Source organism: Dipodomys merriami, unplaced genomic scaffold (genome assembly GCF_024711535.1).
Source record: "Dipodomys merriami isolate MVZ:Mamm:240054 unplaced genomic scaffold, mDipMer1.0.p SCAF_11, whole genome shotgun sequence".
Classification (NCBI taxonomy): Eukaryota; Metazoa; Chordata; class Mammalia; order Rodentia; family Heteromyidae; genus Dipodomys; species Dipodomys merriami.
Window position 1 is genome coordinate 29229817 of NW_027202382.1, and position 24088 is coordinate 29253904.

At 46.4% G+C, this 24088-nt stretch overlaps 3 protein-coding genes across 7 annotated transcripts in view; 1 reads left to right on the top strand and 2 right to left on the bottom strand.

The window, feature by feature from the left end:
* Alad (aminolevulinate dehydratase) lies at positions 1-13338 on the bottom strand. Of its 2 annotated transcripts, none has more exons than XM_070012015.1 (12): positions 13253-13338; positions 6122-6292; positions 4705-4755; positions 4144-4240; positions 3669-3804; positions 3471-3554; positions 3296-3384; positions 2968-3023; positions 2796-2883; positions 2613-2699; positions 2142-2271; positions 1-150 (listed from the first exon to the last, which is right to left on the bottom strand). In XM_070012015.1, exons 2-12 carry the CDS (start codon positions 6232-6234, stop codon positions 89-91), a joined length of 993 nt encoding a protein of 330 aa, XP_069868116.1. In that variant the 5' UTR covers positions 6235-6292; positions 13253-13338; the 3' UTR covers positions 1-88. The 2 variants fall into 2 exon arrangements, with proteins under 2 accessions (XP_069868116.1, XP_069868126.1); XM_070012025.1 differs by lacking the exon at positions 13253-13338 and adding an exon at positions 7640-7716.
* CUNH9orf43 (chromosome unknown C9orf43 homolog) overlaps positions 12641-24088 on the top strand; it is a 24139-nt gene continuing 12691 nt past the window's right edge. For 2 of the 4 annotated variants that reach the window (XM_070011987.1, XM_070011994.1), the window contains exons 1-4: positions 19321-19572; positions 21653-21851; positions 21962-22106; positions 23930-23981. In XM_070011987.1, the coding sequence (XP_069868088.1) occupies positions 19531-19572; positions 21653-21851; positions 21962-22106; positions 23930-23981 (438 nt within the window). In that variant the 5' untranslated portion in view covers positions 19321-19530. Of the gene's footprint in view, positions 12680-19320; positions 19573-21652; positions 21852-21961; positions 22107-23929; positions 23982-24088 lie in introns of those variants that run through there. The other 2 variants (XM_070011991.1, XM_070011999.1) reach the window with 2 other exon arrangements.
* Positions 16146-19020, bottom strand: Pole3 (DNA polymerase epsilon 3, accessory subunit). The gene is made up of 4 exons (XM_070011986.1): positions 18566-19020; positions 18388-18473; positions 17914-18032; positions 16146-17565 (listed from the first exon to the last, which is right to left on the bottom strand). The coding sequence occupies exons 1-4, from the start codon at positions 18629-18631 to the stop codon at positions 17393-17395; spliced, it is 444 nt and encodes a 147-aa protein (XP_069868087.1). The 5' UTR covers positions 18632-19020; the 3' UTR covers positions 16146-17392.

The window sequence follows — 24088 nt, forward strand, 5'->3', positions numbered from 1 at the left end:
TTCAAACAGCAGCATTTACTTTGGTTTTCACATCTCCATGGCTCTGGGAACCTTCTCAAAGTCTGGCTCTTGAGTCCTGTCCTCTCTGTCACTCCTCCTTCAGCCACTGCAATAGCTGAGGTGTGTAGTAGGTGATGATGATATCAGCACCTGTGTGGGGAAGCAGGGGAGGAAACAAAGTGTCAGTTCTGAGCAGACCTGGGAGATGAACAAGGCTCAGGCAAGGAGGCCACCATGAAGGTTGCAGCCTGTAAGGACACAGTCTAAGTCTGAGCCTGGTTTCAGTCATCTCCAGACCTTGGGTTAGGCATTTTCTCTTTCTGGGCCTCAGTTTGCCAATGCATGAAATGCAGGGGGTGAGACAGGTGACTTCAAGTTCCCTTCCTATGCTGGTATGTGGAAGTCAAGGCCCGGCACTGCAATGAAACTGAGCTATAGACACTGCTGAGACCTCCTCTAGAAATAAGGACATCTTAATAAAAGTTAATAGAATCGGGGCTGGGAATGTGGCTTAGTGGTAGAGTGCTGGCCTAGCATGCACGAAGCCCTGGGTTTGATTCCTCAGTACCACATAAACAGAAAAGGCCAGAAGTGGCACTGTGGTTCAAGTGGTAGAGCACTTGCCTTGAGCACAGAGAAGCTTAAGGATAGTCCCCAGGCCCTGAGTTCAAGCCCCAGGAACAGCAAATAAATAAATAAATAAAGTTAATAGAAGATGGGGACTTTCTGCGAACTCTAGAGGTGACAGAGGACATTCTTTGGATTACAGATGTATCATGAATTGTTGAGCTCCAGGAAAGCCATGCTTCCCCTAGATAACTGGGGTCCTGATGGCCCTGATTATTCCCCAGGATAGCTGGTTTTGCCTATGTATAACACGCTTATTAGACATAAGTATCCTTATCTAGTTTGCTTTGTTTTATGTATAACACCTCTGATAAGGCTGTTAAGGCTTAGTCACTACTCCAAGCATGTGGTTTTTGTCTTTAAAAGCTAGTACTAGCTCTGTTCTGGGGGGGGCTGCTGCTCTTTGAGACAGGAGTCTACCATGCAGTCACTGGCCTTTTAATAAAGACTCCTCTTAAAATGTGGTATCTCTGTTTTCTTGCTGTACAAACCTCTCTCCTTGCCATGAGGTCACCTTATGGCATCTAGGAAAACTGGCTGATCCTAGGCCACACTGTCTCCCTTCAGGGATCAGTGGTCAGCTATAGTACCCAATTTGCTTCCTGTTTCTTTTTGTTGTTGTTGTTGGTCATGGGGGCTGAACTCTGGGCCTGGGCACTGATCCTTAGCTCTTCAGCTCAAGGCTAATGCTCTACCACTTGAGCCACAGCGCCACTTTCAGCTTTTTTTCTGCTTATATGGTACTGAGGAATTGAACCCAGGACCTCATGCATGCAAGGCAGCACTCTACCAATGAGCCACCTTCCCAGCCCCTTTGCTTTCTGTTTCTATGCACCTTTCCAGTGAATGGGGTAGGTCAGGGTCTAGTGTTAAATCTCTGGCTGCCCCTGCACCCAAAGCTGGAGCTGAAGCTGGAATCCATCCCAATGACCAGGATGCTATGCAACAGTAACAAAACGTGCTCCTGTTTATGGAGCAGTAAGTATATGTCAAATACCCACAGTATCACTGAATCCTCAGGATAACCATGTACCCTAGTTTACAGATAGAGGCCTGAAAGTGGACAGAAATGGCTTAAGTTCTCAAAGCAAAAAAGAAGTAGAAACTAGGCACTGGTGTCTCACATCTATACTTCTTGCTACTTCAGGAGGCTGAGATCTGAGGATTGTGGTTTGAAGCCAGCCCAGGTAGTAAAGTCTGTGAGTCCCTTATTTCCAATAAACTACAAAAAAAGCCTTAAGCATAAAAGCTCAGGGACAGTGCCCAGGCCCTGAGTTCAAGCCCCAGAACTGGCACCTAAATAAATAAATAAATAAATAAATAAATAAATAATAAATGGAGTTCAAGTGCTGGGTGCTGGTGGCTCATGCCTGTCCATCCTAGCTACTCAGGAGGCTGAAGAAATCAGAACTTTCAGACAAAGAGTGCAGGCTTCAAATGATTTTGTTTTCCTATCTGGGCAAAGTGCCCATCAGTCCCCATGGCAGGTCACAAACCCCACCCTGCCTGTTTACCTGCTCTGCGGAAGGCGGTCATGGCCTCCAACACGGCAGCCTTGAGATCAAAGGCCCCAGCCCGGGCTCCATGCCACAACATGGCAAACTCTCCAGACACGTGGTACACAGCAAGCGGGAGCTCAGGGTGCTAAAGGAAAGCAGTCATGGGTATGTAGGTTAAAGTGGAGGGTGCATGTGCTCTAGGAGTGTTCCTCCCTCCCTGCCCATGCTGTGATGGTCTTGATCCCTATTCTGAATCATGGCTGCTGGCAGCCCAGCCTGTTCTAGGGTTGTTCAATCAGAGCTGTTGAAAGGCCCCTGCAAACTCAGGTGTAGCAGCTAGATTGTTAGCTGGGAGGAGTGAGTGGGAAGGACTGCTTGGGGAAGAGGGCTTCCAACTCAAGAGTTCAGAGCCCCTCCCTCCAAGTCCTTGTATCCACAGGTGAAGGCTCTGAGCCCCCTGAGCTGCTCCCTTTGCCTCGTACTCACCTTGTCCTTCACTTCCCGTACAATGTCCAGGTAAGGCATTCCTGGCTTTACCATAAGCATGTCGGCTCCTTCCCGAACATCACGGTCCTGAAGGATGCAGAAAAAAGGGGGGAGGGGATGACAATGCTGGGAAGGGGACAGGCTGGGGTTAGGGTTGGAGAGACCCAAGCTCTGGTCACTCACCACTGCACGGAGGGCCAGACCCCGGGCTCCGGGGGGCAGCTGGTAGCAGCGGCGGTCTCCAAAAGCTGGGCTTGACTGGGCTGCATCCCTGCAAAGCAAAGTCACCAGGATGGACTCCAGCTTTGCCCCCAAGTGGCATATAAAGTAACAGACCCCTGCCTGCCCCACTTACCGGAAAGGTCCATAGAAAAAGGAAGCAAATTTGGCACTGTAGCTCATCACTGATACCTGTACGGAGAGACAGTGGGGGTATAGGCCCAGCCAATCCTTTCTAGATGCCTCAGGGTGAAAAGATGAGGATACAGGATCTCAGCTAGGAAGCAGTGCCCATAGCCCAGACTCACTGCAGACTCACAGCCTTGGTTTCCCAATTTGAGGAAAAGTCTAGACAGCTCTTAAAGCCCTCATCTGGTGCTGTCTGATTCTTGGTACTTGGGGGCAGGATTTGTCCTGGTGTTTTCCTCCCTGCCCATGTCCCTCCCTGCACGCCTTGCCAGTACCCTGTTGCCAAGTCCGTGTGCCATCAGGGCCTCCTTGATAGCTTCCACGCGCCCATCCATCATGTCCGACGGGGCTACTACCTGACATCCTGGAGAGCAGAGGGTGGCCTTCAGAACTCCCAACCCCTCCTACCCACTCTGCCACCTCCCAGTCCCTGCTGGGAACTTTACTCACCAGCCTTGGCATAGGCAAGTGCCACCTCAGCCAGCCGTTGGCGGCTCTCCTCAGCCTGGAAAGCTCCCTTCTCACTCAGAAGCCCTGTGGGACAAGATGGCTGGGTTTCCAGAGCACTTTGGGCCCAGCTTTGGGGAGAGCTGGGCAAGTGGAGGTATATGCCTGCAGGGCTGGTGGGAAGGGAGGGGAGGAACTAACCACAGTGACCATGGGAGGTGTAGGGACACAGGCAGACATCACAGGCCACCAGGAGGCTGGGGAAGGTCTTCCTCAACAGCCGGATTGCCTCTATAGTTGGGGATTCCTCGGAGTCTGCTGAGGAGCCCCGCTCATCCTAGAAGAACATGGTATGTGTGACATATGAAGATCTGGGAGCCACATTTGTTAGAGCACAGCCAGGCCCTTTCTTGTAATTACATCATAGCCACTGCATGGGGGACCAGCCCATTTGCAGAGAGGACAGCAAAGATGCAGAGAGGGGGCTTGACTTATTTAGCTAGGGTATTACAGCCCTACTTAACTTCCTGGCCCTACACAAGTGTTATTTAAGAGCAGTCATGATGGTCATCGACCAATGACACCCATGTTAGCACAAAGTAGGAGGGGAAGACTAGGCCAGTGTGTAACCTCAGCCCACTCTGGCCCAGCCTCCCTCCTTCCTCTGATTCTTCACCTTGGGAACTCTGCTGGGGACACCAAAGATCAGCACACAGCGTAGGCCATCTTCCACCAGTGGCTTCAGCATCTCTTCCAGCCGGTTCACTCCATACCTGAGGGGAAGGAAGGGAGAGGGACTGAAGTAAGCAGGTTCCTCTAATCCCTCCCTCCCCACTGCACTTTTGATAGAAGCCAAGTTACACACAGCAGCAGGAGGGCATAAAATCCCACAAATAGCGCAGGGAGGAATGCACCCACCCAAAGCCAGGCACCAAAGCAGCAGGGTTATGGAATTAGTTGTGGGTGAACCTCCAAGGTTCTCTTACTGAACTCTCCCTCTAGCTCAGCTTCTCTCTGCAACAGCCTTTGCTATGGTGACCAAGGTGATGGAGCGAGTATGCATTATCTTATCAGGCTATCTCCTACACTGGGCTATAGCTTCAGTCCCCAGAAAACCCTTGTCCTCAGTTTACCTGTCTGGATCTGCCACCTTCTGGGTCTGATGCTTCCTTCTGGTACCCTCAACCATGAAATCTCTTCCCACACCATCCTTTTACCCTCCCCGCCCATCTCTTACCTGGCCACTCCTGGGAGGCTGGCGATGGGCTGGATGTCGTCAGGAACATCCCTACAAGAGCGAGAGGCGGGCTATGGAGTGGGGGCAGTGGGAAGGGCCATTGGTGGTAGGGTGAGTGGGAGGGGTGGCCAGGAAGCTGGGAAGGGAAGCAGGAGTGGAGATGGAAGGATGGGGGTGGGATTCAGGTTCTGGTGCCCTTGCCTAGCCAAGCCCAGGGCCTGAAATAAGAATAATAGGAACAACAAGAATAACAGTGGCAGTGAGAGCAGCTGTACTCAAAGAACAGTAACCACAGGAAAGAGTCAGTGCTTAAGAACTTGGACTTTGAAGCTAGAAGGTACTGGCTTCCTATCCCATGCATTCTGATTACTGGGCAACTTTGGCCAACTTGAACCTTAGTCCCTTCAACAAAAATATACTGAGTATTTTGTGTGTGTGTGTGTGCATGGGCGCGTGCCAGAATTGGGGGCTTGAACTCAGGATCTGTGTAGGAGCTATCCCTTAGCTTTTTCCACTCAAGACTGGCACTTTACCACTTGAGCCATAGCTCTACTTCTAGCTTTTTGGTGATTAAATGGTGGTAAGAATCTCACAGACTTTCTCAGATATTAGACTTCACAGCAGCTAGGCTTATAGGTGTGAGCCACCAGCACCTGGCTGTATTAAGTACTTATTATCTACTGGGTACTATTGTAAGTGTTGATAATATAAAAATGAACAAATAGACAAAAGTTCTTGCCATGAATTGACATATCTATTTATCCCTCATGTGGATGCTGAAAGGAATGAAGAAAAAAAGAAGAGAAAGAAAAAGAGATTGAGGTAGGCCCAGTGGCTCATGCCTATAATTCTAGTTACTAAAGAGGCTGAGATCTGAGGACTTTGGTTCGAAGCCAGCTTGGGCTGGTAAGTCTGTGAGACTCTTACGTCCACTAAACTACAAAAAAAGCTGGAAGTGGACTGTGGCTCAAATGGTAGAGTGCTAGCCCCAGGCCCTGAGTTCAAGCCCCAGAAATGGCACCAAAAAAAAAAAAAAACAACAAAAAAGATTGAATAAAGTGCTTAGCACAGTACCTGGTACACAGTAAGTATTCAGCAAATGTTTGTTACTATCATTAATAATCACGATTGCATGATTATTAACAATCATGTCTAACATACATAGTACTATGCCACTGTGAGAACCTATTGCAGAAGCTCAGGGTAACTGGCAAAGGTACTTCTTTTACAAATGGGGTGAGCTCATTTCCAGGCTGTGTCATCCCTAAGACTGCTATTCTTAACCTTTAGGCCACTTCTAACACTTCTGATTCTGTCAGCCCACTTTAACCCCTGATCATCAGACTGATGTCTGCTTCAGTCACACACTGCCCCCCACCCTGGGCAGATCAGACCAGGCCCATTTCTGGGGACTCACGTGACAAAGATGGGGTAGATGAGGTTGGAGGCACTGAGGGTGGTGTTGGCTCCCTGCCAGAACCGAAGCAGTGGGTGGAAGTACCCACTGTGCAGAACCGACTGGGGCTGCATGGTGAGGGTGTCAGCTGGATGTAATCAAGGCTCCTGGGTTGTGTGCTGGGACTCAGCTCTGTGGGGGCAACAGGAGACCATGAGACATGAATCCTATGTTCAAGAGACGGTCACATCTAGAAGATGGCTCTTCCACATCCCTGCTGGTCCACAAGGTAGGAAGAGTGAAAGGAACCCTTCAAAAGCTTCAGAGGAATCGATCTAAAGACCGAACACTGTCTGGCATCTATCTGTCTGTCTGTCTGTCTGTCTGTCTGTCTGTCTGTCTGTTTGTATATATAGCTGTTGTTCGTGGGGCTTGAATTCTGGTTCTGGGTGCTGTTCCTGAGCTCTTCAGTTCAAGGTGAGTGCTCTACCCCTTGAGCCACAGTGCCACTTCCATTTTCTGGTGGTTAATTGGAGATAAGAGTCTCATGGAGTTTCCTGCCTGGGCTGGCTTTGAACCACCAATCTTAGATCTCAGCCTCCTGAGTAGCTAGGATTACAGGTGGGAGTCACCAGCACCCAGCATTTTTTTTTGGGGGGGTTGGTTCTGGGGCCTGAACTCTGGGCCTTAGCACTATTCCTCAGCTCTTCAACTCAAGGCTAGTGCTCTACCACTTGAGTCACAGCACCACTTCTGGCTTTTCTGATTATGTGGTGCTGAGAATTGAACCCAGGGCCTCATGCATGCAAGACAAGCACTCTACCACTGAGCCACCTTCCCAGCCCCGCCCCCCTTTTTTTTGCCAGTCCTGGGGCTTGAACTCAAGGCCTGGTCACTGTCCTTGAGCTGCTCTTTGCTCAAAGTTAGCACTCTGCCACTTGAGCCACAGTGCCACTTCTGGCTTTTTCTGTGTATGTGGGGCTGAAATTGAACCCAGGGCCTCATGCATTCAAGGCAAGCACTCTTCCAACTGAGCCACATTCCCAGCATTTTTTTTTTTTAAGTAACAACTAAGCTGGGCACTGGTGGCTCACACTTGAAATCCTAGCTACTCAGGAGGCTGAGATCTAAGAACTGTAGTTTGAAGCCACTCTGGGCAGGAAAGCTCATGAGACTCTTATCTCCATTTAACCACCCAAAAAAGGTGGAAGTGGACCCATAGCTCAAGTGGTAGAGTGCTAGTCTTGATTAAAAAAAAAAATATATAGGAAAACTGGGTGCCAATGGCTCACACCTGTAATCCTAGCTACTTTGGAAGCTGAGATCTGAGGCTCATGCTTAGAAGCCAGCCCAAACAAGAAAGTTTGTGAGACTCTTATCTCCAATTAAGGGTAAGAAATCATAAAAATCAGAAATAAAACAAAAAAATCTGGAAATGGAGGCTATGGCATAAGTGTAGATGCTGGCCTTAAGAAAAAAGCTCAGGGACAGTGCCTAGGCCCTGAATTCAAGCCCTGACACACAAAAGTAACAACTTACACTGGGCATCGGTGGCTCACACCTGCAATCCTAGTTATGCAGAAGCCTGAGATCTGAGGATCAGGGTTTGAAGTCAGCCTGGGGAATGAAAGTTGTTGAGACTTTTTTTTTTGCTGGTCCTAGTACTTGAAGTCTGGGCCTGGGTGCTTGTCCCTGAGCTTTTGAGCTCAAGACTAGAGCTCTACCACTTGAACCACAGCTCTACTTCCAACTTTTTAAATTTAACTGGAGATAAGTCTCATGGACTTTCCTCCCCAGGCTTGCTTTGAACCTTAACCCTTAGATTTCAGTCTCCTGAGTAGGTAGGTATACAGGCATGAGCTAGACTCCTGAGCCTGAGACTCTTTTATTTTTAATAAACTACAAAAAGCCTGAAATGGAGCTGTGGCTCAAGTGGTACAGTGCTATCCTTGAGCAAAAGAAGCTGAGAGACAGCTCCCAGGCCCTGAGTTCAAGTACCACAAGACTGGTACAACACACACACACACACACACACACACACACACACACACACACACACACACACACACACACACACACACACACACACACACACACACACACACACACACACACACACACACACACACACACACACACACACACACACACTGTAAAAAGTTACTAGTTATTTAACCAAAGGATTGGAAATAAAAAAGAAAGAAAACCAGAATGCATCCTTGCTTACTCATACTTCAAAAAGCACTGGTCCAGCCAAGATTTTAACTTTGCATATCCCTATGATCCCAGCAGAAATCTTAGAAAGATACAGGTAAGCAAAAAGAGAAAAATATCCTGTAATTCTACCTTCATCAAAAAAAGTGCTGCTAACTCCTTGGTGTATGGTCTTTGAACTAGGCACAACATATACAAAGCCACCAAATAGTACCTGTAAGGCCAATAGAGGGCCAGACACCCAGCTGCCCTCCCCACTGAGCGGCACCTTGTCCCCTTTACCTGGAAGTACTGAGCTCTCCCCACAACCTCCCACACCCAAAGCCTCTAGCTTCTCCTCCTCTTGGGCTGATATTTCCTGCTTTGCAGTGTGTCTTATGAAACAGCCCTTGTGGCCCAGCTTATCTCATGCCAGTAGAAGGAATTTCTGCAGGGCAGGGCCCAGGATGAGTTCATTTCACCTCTCCCTCCCAAGGACTCTGCTAGTAAACACTGATTACTATGAAGTAGAAGACAGTATGAGTGCCATGCCAAGCAAGGGAGGGACAGAAGACAGAAAGAAGCAGAGCATCACTTTTGTGCCTTGAGCCCCTATGATGTGCCAGGTGGAGCCGGCATATTCACAGGTGACTTCCTCCCAAGTTCACAAGCTGACTAAAAGTGCACTGCAGAGTGAGGAGCCTGGCACATGACACACTAGGGCCTTGGGTCCCATGTGAGTTGGGAGGGTTTGCATTCTGTTCTGCAGGTGTATGCGTTCAGCCAGACTGGGGAAGGGAGGACAGTGTGCCTTCAGGTAAGGGGATGGGAGATGGCTGCTCACTGTCCCGAAGATAGGCAGAAGAAGAGGGGACAAGAGGGGCCAGAATAAGCCAGGAAAAAGTTCTGAGCAGGGAGTAAAGCTGTGGTCAAAGCCACCGTGAAGATAAATCTTGTGGCTGCACAGAGCAGACAGGAAGCAGAGGAGCACAGAGGCTCTGAGGAGCCAGGAGGCAGGAAGGAAGGGCCATCTTGAGTCAGCCAAGAGTCAGTCTCTTAGGGCAAATGCTCCAAATTCGCCTGACCTGGAGGGCAGCAGGGCCAGGGCCAGGGCCAGAAGATGATGGGAAACTAGAGTGGGAGATGACTGGGAAGAGTTCCATTTTAGATATTTCCTTTTAGAGGTGCCTGGAGGAACAATGAATAGCCAAGCAAAGGGAGAAAATTAGAGCTGCAGGGTCTGGTAGGCCCTAGTCCAACTGCTCCTTGTACAAATGGATGCTCAAGCTACAGAGAGGGCAAGGACTTACCTAAGGTCACTCAGCAAGTTAAGAGGGTAAAACAGGACTAGAACACTGGTGGTCAGTGTGCTGGTACAGTCTTTCTGCCTGTCCCCTACAATCAGCCCAGGGGCTCCTCTTATCCTATCTTCCTCCTTGCTGGGGTAGGAATTATCAGGAGCTACACAAGGTCTCACTCAGCTACCACACCCCTGGGTGGGCCAGCCTCATCACTGGATGCAGGCAGGCCAGAGTCCCAGGGCTGTCTCAACAATCATTCAGCAGATAGGAGGTCCAGTTTGTCTATTTTCTGTAAGACTTCGTTCAAGTCTGCTAGGAGCAGACTTAGAGAGGTTAAGTTACTTCCCCAAGAATACACAGCTAGTGTGTACTAGCAGCTAGGGTTTGACTTTGGTCTAGACCCCAAGTACAAGATTGTACATACTACACCTCCATATTACTAGTAAACATTTGATTCAGTAGGTAGGTATCTCTTCTCACCATACTGTTTCTGCTTTGTATGCTGGAGAGCTGGAGAAAAAATAACAGAAACTATACTTCATGTATCAGTAATGTGCTGGGCCCTGGAGTTGGAACTTTATATTTCTATTATCTTGTTCAAGGGCAAGAACTGTCCTGACTTTTAGTGATAAGGAAACAAAGGTTCAAAGGAGTTATGTGACTTGTTCAAAGTCATTCTGAAAAAAGAGAGAGAGAGTGTGTATGTGCGCGTGCGCTCGTGCACCAGTCCTGGGGACCTTGAACTCATGGCCTAGGTGCTGTCCTTGGGCTTCTTTTCCTCGAGGCTAGCATTCAGCCACTTGAAACACAGTTCTACTTCAGCTTTTTCTGGTAGTTTAATGGAGATACAAGTCTCACAGATTTTCCTGCCTAGGGTGGCTTTGAACCGTAATCTTCATATCTAAGCTTCCTGAGTAGCTAAGTAGCTAGGAATCTTCATATCTAAGCTTCCTGAGTAGCTAAGTAGCTAGGAATACAGGTATGAGGCACCTGGCTAAATCAAACTTTACAACCACGTCTATGCTCTGACTTATTCTCTTGTACATAACTTTTGCAGCACACCCTAGATTCTGGAATTCAAACCTGTATTCCACTGTCCTAAAGGAACATCCTTTAGAAGCCTAAGGGAACAACAGACACAGGCTCCAGGCTTATCAGACGCAGGGTTGCTAGGAGCTGGGCTGTCCAAGTTTCACCCTGAGGATCCTGGGAGAGGTAGGGAAGGGAAGAGAAGCTAGAGCAGGTTCATTGCAAACTGAACTTTCATTGGGGGTGAGGGATGGTCAGAAAGACAATAGACTGAGAAACAGATCTCAGTGCTGAAAGAATTTAAAGACTGAAAATTAGCGATCCCACTTAATTCCTTCCATTTTAATGTGGAAGATGGTCTTGAGATGGCAGTGAGTGAGGCACAGAGGAAGGAATTGACCTTGAGGCTCTTCTTGGCTTCTAGTGCACTGTGACCTCTACCACACAGATGCAGTCAGTTACAAACAGTACTTAGTAAACATCTTTGCAAAATGTCCTGAACAAACCTTGTACACAAGGCCAAGGTGTGCCTTGTGAAAAACCCTCAAAATTTGGAACATTTTCCCACTGGGGGGAGGGACTCTCTCCCCCCAAATTAAGGAAACTTGCACCTTTCAGCTTAAGTCCTATGTCACATCATTCACAGGAATATGCTACCATGAGGTCTAGCATATCCACTGACTCATGTCATTACAGGTTAGCTTTGCTGGCAAGCAGTATAGGGTGGCTTAGAAAGAACCACGTTTCAAGCTCCTGCCTGTAGTTCTTGCTACTCAGGAGGATGAGATCTGAGAATCTCAGTTCAAAGCCAGCCAGGGCAGGAAAATCCATGTATCTCTAATTATCAAAAAGCTGGAAGTGGAGCTGTGGCTCAAGTGGTAGAGTGCTAACCTTAAGCAAAAAAGATTAGGAACAGCATCTAAGACCTGTGTTCAAGCCCCAGGATCAACACATCAACACACACACGTACACCATCCCACTCCACTCCACACACAAAGGAAAGGGAAAGAGAGAATTAAAAAAACAGGTTTCAGAGTCAAATACCAGGTCTGATTTTGGCTCAGCTCAAAGCTGGTAGCCTTTCAGAACCTTCCTTTGATAATGCATGAAATGGGCTAATATTCCAAAACTTTCAGGGCTATGCAGAAAATTAGAAGTGAGGTATGTATCTGGCACCAAGGGTCTTCACAGTAAATATGTGGTTCATTTGATTACTATTTGTTGCTGGTACTCCTGTGCCACATAGAAGGGAAGGCATTTGTTCAAGCCATGCAGGCCATAGATGTTTCGAGATACCTGAGGTGAGGTCCCTGTCCACCAGGCAGCTTTGGTGGGAGAGAAATAAAATAACCACCACACAGATCCTAAGCAGAAGGCTGCCCAGGGCTTGTGTCTCTGGAGTCACAGCTTCAAGGACACCGAAGCCCAGCTCTTCACAATAACTGTGAAATCTCCTTTTGATTTGGCAACAAACCCCTCCACCTGGTGTAATTTAATTTGAGTTATGGGAGTGGCTGTGAAGGAGCCCCAGGTTGTGCTCCAGAGGATTCCAGAGGCTGTGCTCTTGGCACAGAGAGTATGGACCTCCTGCCAGATCTGGTAGGCTCTGTACCAGCTGAGGAGGAGGCAGTTAAGAGGGCCAGCTAGGTAGAAGGGCCCAGCCTGAGAAATCCAAAGTCCCACAAAGACTCAGAATAGCAGCTGTCTGGCAGTTTCTGCAAAGGGACAGACTAGTGGTCTATTTGCATTTTCTGAATACTTTGTGCCCGCTGGACCAGAGCTTAATTTAGGTATAAAAGGAAGAGGGTGACTCTCACCTGGCCCTAGGGCTTTGATAATCTTGGGGTTAGATAGACATCTGGAGTTGGAAGGAGAAGCTGCTGTTTCCACAGCCTCCTAGAATATCTTGGCTTAGAATTTACGTCATTCAAACAAGGCTGAAACTGGGCTCCGGAGTAGGAGAAACACTGAAGTTCATGCAGCAGGTCAGCTGCAGATCTGGACTAGAATTCGGGTGTTCGGCAGCCTAGTCCTCAGTTCCCACCACAACTATAAGGTAGATTTCAAATTTTCTTCCCAGCAGAGCTGTGTTTATGGATCAAGGAAGAAAGGGGGCGTCATGGTAATTCTGAATCTGGCTGCTGCTGGTAGCAGGGTGTGTGGGCTCTGGAGTCTGAGATGTGGGGACAAATTCTATTTCCAGCTATGTGACCTCAGTTTTCTCATCTGCTAAGTGGGGACCTAACCCGACCTCAATGAGTTGTTGTAAGGACTGAATGGGACAAAGCGATGGGACTCCTAGCACAAGCGGCTCTTATTGTTTCCAGCTCCTTCCTCCAGCCCGCTAGATACCTCTGACCCCGCTCTGATGGAGACTGCCTGGCAGCCTCCAGAGATGAGAAACGGGGCCTGCATTCAGGCCTCGACCCTAGGTGTTGCCGGGCCGTCTAAGCCTAAAGCGCCGGGGCAACTGGGGTGGGGGGAGGGAGGTTCACCCCCAGCAGCACAACACAATCCTCGGGACACAACACAATCTTGGGATGCGAGATTCTCGGTGCAACAGCACTTGTCTCGCTCTGGAGCTGCCCTCTCAAGCCCGTCACCTCCTGGAACGCCGGTTCCCGCTTACCTGACTCGCCAGAGCTCCGAACCGCTGGCGCAGCCACCGCGGTCTCCCGACTCCAGGCTCCGGGTCCCACGTGGGGGCGGGGCGGCTCACCCGGAAGCAGCTCCCCCCCCCTCCCGCCCGCCCCTCATAGCGTGAAACCACGCCCTGCATGGGCATTCAAGGGACAATTGGCCAGTTCCCGCGAGGCCCCTCCCCCTCCCCGGCCAATCGGATATGCCCTCGGGCTTCAGAGCCACCCCTCCGGGTGCTAGGACTTCTCTGGCGCTGGCTGGACCACAGAGCTACCACGTGGGCCCGTTGGATCTCTGCGGGAGTGTGAGGCGGGCTTAACCCTACCTTCACCCCAGCTTTCACCCGAGTTCACTTTGCAGTTCTGTTACCCTCCCCGGGCAAACTTGGCACTGGTTTATTGATGAAAGAACAATGAGCATCAAGGAAAACACCACCACAATGGCCTAACACAATAACTTAAGTCCACTTTCGCAGACTGAGCACTTTAGAGTTGTTGAGTTCAGCATCAGACTGTTTTCTCATTTCAGTGAGAATTTAATCCAGTGTAACTAATTTACTCAGAACCTAATCTGTGCCATGGGTTGGGAGATGGGATATGAATAGACAGGAGAATTAAAAAAGCAAACCAAAAAAAACCTTCCAAGTCTGACAGGGGCTTCAGACAGGACAATAATGGGTACATTAAAATCTGACCGGAGGTCTGTGGGTAGTGGTTTTGGAGCAGAGTATGTGCAGGGGCAGCAAAAAGCGGTTTGGTGGTTATGAAGGCCTGGGAAATGTCTTGAAGCTAAAGGTAGTGGTTGTTTAACACCAAATTGTTCACTTAAACATGTTTCATTTTATGTTTTGTAATTTTTTTCAACTCTTGAAGAAAAACCCACTAAATGCAATCTGATATTCTACAACTTGTTAAGAGAAAAAGGATATGAAAGACTGGTTAAATACCAGAATAGTGAGATTAATCTTTGTCAATTTTGACCAAGTGTACCATAGTTCTAAAAGATGTTAACATGAGGAGAAAGTTGGATGAGTATATAATTCTACTTTGTAACTTAAAAAGTCTTTGTAGTTTTTTTTGTAAATCTAAAATTATTCCAAGACAAAATGTTTATTAAAACAAAAGCCAGGAGCCGGGCCAAAGACCACTGAGACATAATCCCAATTTTCATAAATTAATAGTAAGATCTTAAATCAATTCTCTCTAAAAAGCCTCAACTTCCCATTGGTAAAAACACAGGACTAGGGTATACAAGTAGTTTTGAATGGGTTAGGATAGAAATCCTTTTAACATCCAAATATAGATTACAATCTTTGGGCATGTATGGCCTTGCTAAAGGTGTAACATTACCTTAGTAATAAGGGCTGGAGGTGTGGCTTGTGTACCTGCCCAGCTTGCACAAGAGCTTAAGTTCAAATCCCAGTATGACCCCCTCCCACCTCCCTAATCCCAATACTACTATAGGAATGATGGAGGTGTGTTTGGGAAAAACTGATGGCTGTCCTAAGATTTTTCTCAGTTGGTAAATTCTGTACCTTTAAATCAGCAACATGTTTTTCTTAGTAAGTTTGCTAAGGGATAGAGCAGAATTCATGAAATTGTTTTCTGACTCATTCTTGACTAGAACACAAACAGCTTTATATAGGAGGGTAGAAGGTTAGAATAGATGGTAGTGAGCCTGCCTTACTCAGTCTTAAGTATAGATTTAATTTCATAGGAAGCAGGTAGGGATTGTAGTCGTCATGTTTCAGAAAGGATCCAGTTGTTAACTAATACCAAGGGGAAACTAGGGGATGCAGAGATGAAATTAGACACTGAGCTCAAAGAAAATCAACATCCAGATGAGACTAGGGATTAGCCTAGAGTGGTGCTTGTAGGGGTTAAGAAAGGATGTTTCTGATGATGAAAATGAGGGGAAAAATCACCTAAGTGACCACTGAGTTGAATCTTTGTGAAACTTTCTTGAGAAAGGGTCTTAACATGTGACACAGGCTGTCATACAACTTTCAATGATCCTCAAGTGCTAGGATTACTGCCATGTGCCATCATGCCCAATGTAACTTTTACAATTTGACTTGAGATCTGATAGCTATGTAGATTGGATAGGTAGTAGAGTTGTGATTAAGAAATAGCAGAGGTTAAAGCTGGGCACTGGTGGCCCACACCCATAATCTCAGCCACTCAGGAAGCTGAGCTCTGAGACTGCAGTTCAAAGCCAGCTGGGGCAGGAAACTCTGAGATGCTTATCTCCAATTAACTACCAAAAAAGCTGGAAATGGAGCTGTGGCTCCAAGTGGTAGTGTTAGCCTTGAGCACAAAAGCTCAAGAACAGTGCCCAGGGCATGAGTTCAAGCCCTAGGACCAGCACCAAAAAAAAAGGAGAAAAAGAAGTTTAAAAAGGAGGTAACAGTAATGCTACTATATAGGGTTTAAGATTTAATTCCTGAAGGCATTTAAAGCAGTCCCAGACACAACTATTCAAGAAGTCACGAAAACATTTGTTCTGGTATTAGAAGAGCAACACCTACTGGTCATCCAAGGTGATATAAGACCCAATGTTTGTTACAAAGGGCTGGCCCAGTTCACATTCCACATACTGTACTGAGTCATGATCAGTAGGTCCTCTCCAAAACCAAACTCTGAGTCATCACTTTAAACAAGAATGTTCTTTATTTATACAAAGCATTACAATCTTCTCAAGTCTTCAGTCACTTATCAACAAACTTTTCACTGTATTCACTTAACAAAAAGCATCCAACTATATTACACTACCTGCCAACCCCAAGTGCTCAAGTAAGACAAGAATGTGCTTGGAGTACTGAATGGAAGATAAGACTATGAAAAGCCAACGAGGATACTTTAGAGACAGTTAAAGGAGAAGGATTTGTGTGTGTGTGTGTGTGTGTGTGCTCACGCGCACACACACACACACACACACACACATGCATGTGATTCCAGAGCACCATCATATTTCCCTTAAGGTTGAGGAGTTTTATAAAACCATTTTTAAGACACGACACTAAGGAACCAGAAGAATCTGAACCCTGGGATACAAGCAGGTATTCAAAGTTCCTAGACTGGCCAACAAAGTGAGTAAAAGAAAGTGGGACTAGAAAGCAGAAAGGTAAAAAGAAACAAAGAGAAGCATAGAGGGAGAAAGTTGTGTTTAGGAGAAATAAAGTCTAGCGCTTGTCACAAATTAAGAGAATGCAAAGCCACACCCAGTTTGGGAAATGGGAAAGAAAAAGCCTGGGATTTTACACCTTCCAGGTGATCATCCTAAAGCTTTACAGTGGTAGGCAGTGAGGTACATGTAGCACTAAGTCATGTGCTTTGTAAGACCTCAGTGGCACCTTTGCATGACCAACTTTAATCTCCATTGCTATTTTAAGCCCATAAGTGCCCAGAGTTCAGCTACCCCACCAAGTTAAATGGACAGGTAATAAAGAAGAGCTGCAGCAAAGTGGGCCTAGTGAAAAAAAAATGTTATTGTGTCAAATAAAGAGATGGCAGATTGGATTTCATTATTCACCCAGCTTTCCAGTAGTTTCCTAAAGCTGAAACATTCAGACTACTATTCTTTGGTGCTAGGGATGGAACCTAGGGCCCTCCATAGCGGCACATGCTAAGCAAGTGCTCTATTACTCAATTATATCCCCAGCCACCTGGCCATTCTTAATAAGCTACTATTGCCAAATACTGTACAATCAAATGTAGGCTGACCATGATCAAAGCCCCAATTCGTCCTGAGCCTTCACTGCCCCTGTGATCTGAAACACAGCCAGCAGCATGGAAATTATTATTACTTTTATAGAGGGACAGGGAGACAGGGATCAAAACACTACCTAAACCTACACCTAAGTAAACAGAAGATTTCAACTGGCCAATTTAATCAGCTTTCAGAATCCTCCTTACTAAAAAGTCATAACTTTCAGACCAATCAAGCAAATCAGGATTCTGCTATTCAGATGTTCTGAGGCTGGGAGAGCTGGTTTGGATAATTCTATTCAGTTTTTATTTTGATCTCAGGCACTTGTGCCTAAGACCACTTACCCAGCAGGGAAAAGCTTCATATAAACACAAGATATTTCTAGGTGGTATCTTCTACAATGCCATCCTGCCCACCCTATTCAGTTGTCTACTTCCTCCTCTTCATTTGGCTCATCTTCTTCCAGTCTTTCTTCATCTTCATCATTGTCCTCATCCCTGCTCTTGTCTGGCTCTTCTGAATCTGTTTTTTTGTCTTTGTCCTTCTTCTTTTGCTCTGAGGCTTCCTTCTTGCCTTTCTGCTCCCGCCTATATGCTGTTAGGAAGGAGAAATGGGGTTTTCTAGTGACCTTTGCTATATTTCTTTGTTTTATAAATACCTATAACAAGCCGGGCGCTTGTTATAGGGAGAAGTGGGGTTAGAAGGCAGAACTGGAAGCATGAGGTGGACCATGTAGCCATCATATAGTAAGAAAAATGGAGACACAGAGGATCAATAAAGAGCTCAGCCTCCCAAACAGCTGAGATGGTACCAACTAATCTGTGTGGCGTCAACCCCAGTACTGACATTGGACCTCAAGGGAAGTATACTGAAAGCCTCAAGACTGGGGGATCAAAGCACAGAGGATGAACATCTTCATGATTCAGAAAACAGAAGGGATACCTTCTAGAGCTTCTTTTAAGGGGGTAATGAATCGCTGGAACTCCATCTCTTCCATGGCGGAGAGCACATCACTGGCATTGAGTGTCTTGCGCTTCCCTTTCATTGCGAAGTTATTGGCACTGGAAGAAAGAGAAGAGAAAGGCCATCAGGGATCAGAGGCTGGCAGACTCTCTCCTGCCAGGTGTGGAGTGATGGGAACCAGTACACGCAGAGTGGGGACGGGGGCGGGGGCGGGAGGTCGTGTACATCCTAGATGTATGGGCTTTTGTGTGACTTAAGAGTTACTCCTTCCTTTCCCTGCACAAAGGGCGAAGGCCGAAATTACGTTTACTTTGCTCCAGAACTTGTAGAAACTGCAGGAGGCTCTCTCTCCTCCACGGATTCATTACTGGGGTCTGTGTGTGCCAGGCCACCAACTGGAGGCAGGTGCTCTCTGCGCTCCAGCAGTGCCCTGGGTAGCTCCGCCGCACTCACCAGGACGTGGCATACAGCACGAAGACGCTGGCGGCGCGGGAGATGGCGCTCCGGGCCTCCTTGGAGATGTTGACTCCGTCCGGGAGCTGTACGGAGAGCGGAGGTGAGCACCAATACCAGCCCAGGACCTGCTTCCCGCCCGTCCGCCCTGACCTATCCGCCAGCCCCAGCAGCTCACCGCCTCCTTGATAATTCTAGTGATGACAGCGTTGGGCAGATTTAGGTCCTCGGGCCTCTCTGCCATTGCCACCGCCGGGGCCCGAGCTTTCTTCGCCCCAGGCCTCCTTCTTCAGGGTACCACAGCGTCCGGACTTCCCGCGTCGCTGAGGTTTGGCCCTCGGACGCTTCCGTCCCACCCCACGTTGCTCACAGTGTCCCACAGTGCCACGCGCGCCACACCTTCCTTCCTGCCGTAAGCCCGCCCTCGCTTTAAGTAGTCGGAGCATCTGAACTCTCCAGATAGCCGCGTTTTTGGCCCATTAGGGTTTCCGTCCAAGCCAACGTGGCGTTCACTTTCTCCCCAGTCTGTCTCTTTTTTTTGTGATTCACATTATCACCACGTCAGGAGCTTTCGCGTCAAATGAAGTATGCCTCATGAGGCTTCCGTTCATTCCCCACCGTGCTTTGCGCGGCTACTTGGCGACTACAGGTCCAGGAAGCTCTAGCGTGAGCGGCGAAGGCGTGTCTGGAGCCCGCTGGGCGGGATCTTTCCTACAGGAGGCGGGTTGATAGGCGGAGCCTTTCCTGAAGGAGGCGGGTGATAGGCGGGGCCTTTCCTAGGGGGACACAGGCATTGTGGGCGGGGCATTTACCGGCCGGGGGCGGGGGTGGGGTTTCGGGTGTGGTAGGCGGGGCCTCTTGAAAGAGGCGGGAGCGGCTGCCCAGCCGGAGACTTCTCTGCTCCGCGGGAGCTGGCAGCACGGTCTCCACAAGACTCCGTTATCTGCTTTGGTCCCCCAACAGGAGTCCCCATTATTTTTTTCTCGTTTGGAATGAAACGGGACCTTCTTGGGTTCTTTTCCCCTTTCAAATCCTCTGGAGCAGTTGTCCATTCTGCTTGCCTCGAGACTTAGTAATGATCGCATTAAGTGTTACGCAGTTTTGTTGCTTTTGTTTTTAACGTGAACTAACAACGCGGACAAGATGAACCTGATGAGATCGCGGAGTGCCATGCAGTCCAGACAGGTAACCGAGGGGCGAGAAGCGGCAGCTTCAACGAGTCATGCAGCCGCTCCTAGACATTCACAGATGACCCCTGTCAACACTGCATTTGCTTTTTAAGTTCATGAAATGGTCCACCGTGCATCATTTCCCGTCAGAATCATTACCCACGTGTCGCATTGGCGTTTTAAGTTATATTAATATGTCAGGCCCAACCCCTCCCCATCTATCCCCATTCTGGGGATTGAACTCAGGGCCTTTCACTAGCTAGGCAAGCGCTCTAGCCCTTGACACATACCCCTAGTTTGTATTTTTTCCCCCATATTTAATTGCATGGAAACTCTCCTATTGAGAACATTATAGTGCAGCTTTTCTCCTCCTTGAAATACACAGTCTTAAGGCTCTTGTTTTCCTGCCTTCTGTGGAGCCATGATTATAGAGATGTGTTTCCCTATTTGGAGAAACAACAGAACATTTCAGTGATAAATTCCCACTGAAACTGCTTCAGTTAGACTGTTGGTCTGGTGTGGAGAACTCTGCACTTGGACAGAACAGACCTGGCTTAAAGACTTCAGTAGCTGTTCTGTTCCAGTCGCTTGCTCTTTACTTGGCCCTATGTTGTCAGATGTTTTGATCTCTAAGAGGAGCCAGAAATCTGGACATTATGGACGATTCCAGTTTTAAAATACTGGCTCAAAGTGCCTATCAAACAAGTCATAGGTCAAGTGTAATCCCAGGCCAATAGTTGGTTATCTCTGATCTAAATTGTTACAAGTTGTTTAGAATAAGGAGTTTGTTACTGTTTTCCATGCCCCAAACAAGGTCCTCCTATGCATTTTGTACTCAACAAATGTGAAATGGGCAATGTCCTTATAAAGTAAACTGGCTCACATCTGTAGTCCTAGTTACTTAGAAAGCAGAGATCTGAGAATCAATGTTCAAAGTCATGTTAGGCACCAAAATCCATTACCTCATCAAAAAGCTGGAAGTGGAGCTGTGGCTCAGTAGTATGGTACTAGCTTTGAGTGAAAAAAGTAAAGGGATGGTGCCTAGGCCCTGAGTTAAAGCACAGAAAATAGTTCTTGAGGATAAGGTAGTAGTGGTTGCCTAAAACATCTTAGAGAAAGGAAGATAATATTTATCAAGCACCTATTATATATGATACACAACAGTGTAGTATCTCATTTAACACTTCTATAATCTTCTTTAAGACGTCTGTTCCTGAGGAAAACAGGCTGGGAGGGATGAAGTTACTTGGCTAAGGCCATATATCCAGTCCATAGAAAGACAGTGACCTGAGAAGCAATGGCAAATCCACTTATTTGCAATTTGAACAAGCCTATTCACGATTGGTAGATGTCTTACCTGCTTCATGGGAATTAGAGTGTATTGAAAATGGAACCACATCTTCCAAAAGTTTGAGCCATTAAAAACACTTACATGACTTCATTGATTGTAATATCAGAAGGCCTTTCAAAAACGGTGACCTCTTTTCACTGATGATTAATGAGAAAAATGAAAGGGTGCCAACATTTATTCTGAACTAATTGTATGGCAAGCTTTTTGTTTTGTTTTTGTGGTCATGGAGGCTGAACTCTGGGCCTGAGCACTGTCCCTCAGCTCTTCAGCTCAAGGCTAGCAACCTACCACTTGAGCCACAGCACCACTTCCAGATTTTTTTCTGCTTATGTGGTGCTGAGGAATTGAACCCAGGGTCTCATGCATGCCAGGCAAGCACTCTAACACTGAGCCAACTTCCCAGCCCTGTATGACAAGCTTTTTAATGCCTACAACTAATTGTAATGATTAGGACAGACTTTTCCTCGTTTTACAGATGAGGAAAATGAAGCTCAGATTGCTTAAGTCTAGACAGTTGGCTGTTAAATGGTCTACCAGGAGATCTTTTGCTCTCCATACTTCCTATTGGACCTTGCCCTGAGATATTTTCACATATATTTGTTACCTGTCCTGAATTATTCTGTGACCATCATATACCTAAATGGGTTTCATAGAAGTATTTTATTATTTGAATCCCAGTTAGGACCTAGACTATCTAGCTACTGTATAATATTACTCCGCATTTATGCAATTCTTGACTCTCCAGAGACTAGAAAAGTACAGGATTGGCCTTCCTCCTAAATCACTGATGGTTATGAACTTGCCGGATGAGAGCCAGTGGGATGAAACCACCTGTGACCAGGCTGTCTGTCAGCATCCGCAATGCTGGGCATCTATTCGCCGCGTTGAGAGGGGCCATCCTCGAATCATGGGAGCACCTGGCAAATCCCCCCTGGAAGCTAGAGGTGAATAAGCTAGTTCTTCCTTCTTTGTCATAAGATCCTTAAAATGTTTCTGTTTGGCTCCCTTTCTCCATGTAATATCGCCCATTCTTTCTTCTGGTCTGCTTTCTCAGAAAAACTCCCAGTGCTCACTATTATGAACATGTCAGATTCCAGCTTGCAGACCAAGCAACTTGCTAACCAACAGTTATCACACTTCCCCTATAGAAAGACTTCATTGTCTCCGGGTTCAAAGCTTAAATATAAACGTTCCAGCAGGTAAATTATCACGGAATCTCCTTAGTAGACTGCTGTCTCCAAATTGTAGTTTATGATTTTCCCTTACCCTCACAGTAGGCTTTGAGAAATCTGAATGAAAAAGGAAATAGTCATTCAGTTAAAGAAGTAGTGACTAAGCAGGGAGAAACAAACAGAAGACATACCTGCTTATGTTTTGGGATTTGGACCGTTTGGGACTTAGACTGGGTGGTTTAAAGAATGAAATTCATTTCTTTGGATTAGCCTTACATATATTTATTCATATGTTTAGTACTGGTATCAGAGCTTTTTCTTTTATTATTATTTTTGCTTTTATTGTTATTATAAAGGTGTTATACAGAGGGGCTACAATTACATAAGTCAAGTAATAACTTTTTTGGAAGAATGTCATCCCTTCCCTCACTCTCTCCCAGGAAGTTCATTTTTTTTTGAGTGCCAGGAAATACTTCTGCCTAGTAGTTCCTAACTCAGGGCACTTTCATCTATACAAGTGGCATTGATCCCAACATCTGAAGTTTGAGCTGACTGCTGAAAGTGGGGATTGTGTGCAGGAGGTGAACTGGAAGAGAGTTCTAAACAATAAGAATAGCATATGTAAAAGCATGAAGGACAGAAGAAATCTTTTTTTTTTGGTGGTGGTGGTGGGGCTTGAACTCGGGGCCTATACACTGTCCCTGAGCAATTTTACTCAAGGCTAGTGCACTAGCACTTTGAGTAACAGTGCCACTTTCCATGTTATAGCTGTTAATTGGAAATAAGCATCTCATGGACTTTCCTGCCCTGGCTGGCTTTGAACCATGATCCTTGGATCTTAGCCTCCTGAGTAGCTAGGATTACAGGTGTGAGTTACCAGCGCCTGACAGAAGACATCTTTTAAGTACTATTGAACTATGTATCTGGCCCATCCAGCAGTAATGAAAGAGGGGCTTTACAAAACAAGCTAAAAGTTGGAAATTTACTTTATGCTTCTACATTATTCTTTCATTTATAAATTTAAGATGTCTATAAAGTAAGGGAAACGATACTATCTTTATTATTGTAGGAGGCGTAGTTGATAATTTTTTTGTTTTTTAGACATGGGCTTGTCATGTAGCCCAGTGCTCTAAATATATATGCTCTACTATAATACAGGTTGGCTTTGAACTCACAATTCTACTTCAGCTTCCTAAGTGCTGGGATTATAGCCATACATTTCCAGGCTTGGGTACAATTTTCACACGTGTGTGTGCATGTGTGTGCATGTGTGTGTGTGTGTGTGTGTGCGCATACGTGAACATTCAGAGCTATTGCTTGTTGTTGTTGTTTTCTCAAGGCTAGGGCTCTACCATTGGAGCCACACTTCTACTTCAGGATTTTTGCTGGTTAATTGGAGATTAGAGTCTCACTGAATTTTCTGTCCAGATTGGCTTTGAACTGCATTTCTCAGATCTTATGCTTTGGAGTAGCTAGGATTACAGGTGTGAGCCACCAGCACTTTGCAGTTTTCACTATTTTTAAATATAACTAATTGGTAGTAAGTATATTCACCATGTTATACAACCATTACCACTATCCACCTCCAGGATTCTTATCATCTCAAACTATATCCATTAAACCATAACCCTTCATTCTCTCTATTGAACCCTTAGTAATCCCTACTCTATTTCCTATCTCTTTGAGACAGGTATCTAGTCTGAGTACCTAATATAAGTGAAATCATGGGAATCTGTCTTATTATATCTGGCTTGTATCACTTGCTATAGTGTTTTCTAGATTCATCTATGTAGTAGTTATGTATCAGAATTCCATTACATTTTAAATCAGTAAAATTCTCATTTCTTTAGGCCTCAGAGGTTACCTAACAAAAATGAGATGAATCAAATTAAGTTTCCAAAAGTAAGTTGTGAAATAAAAAGGTAACTCTTCTACACTTTCTCCTTATTTATGGAAAAAAATAGTTTGCTTTTAACATTGTTTTTCAGAATCACTATAGCTGGAATAAT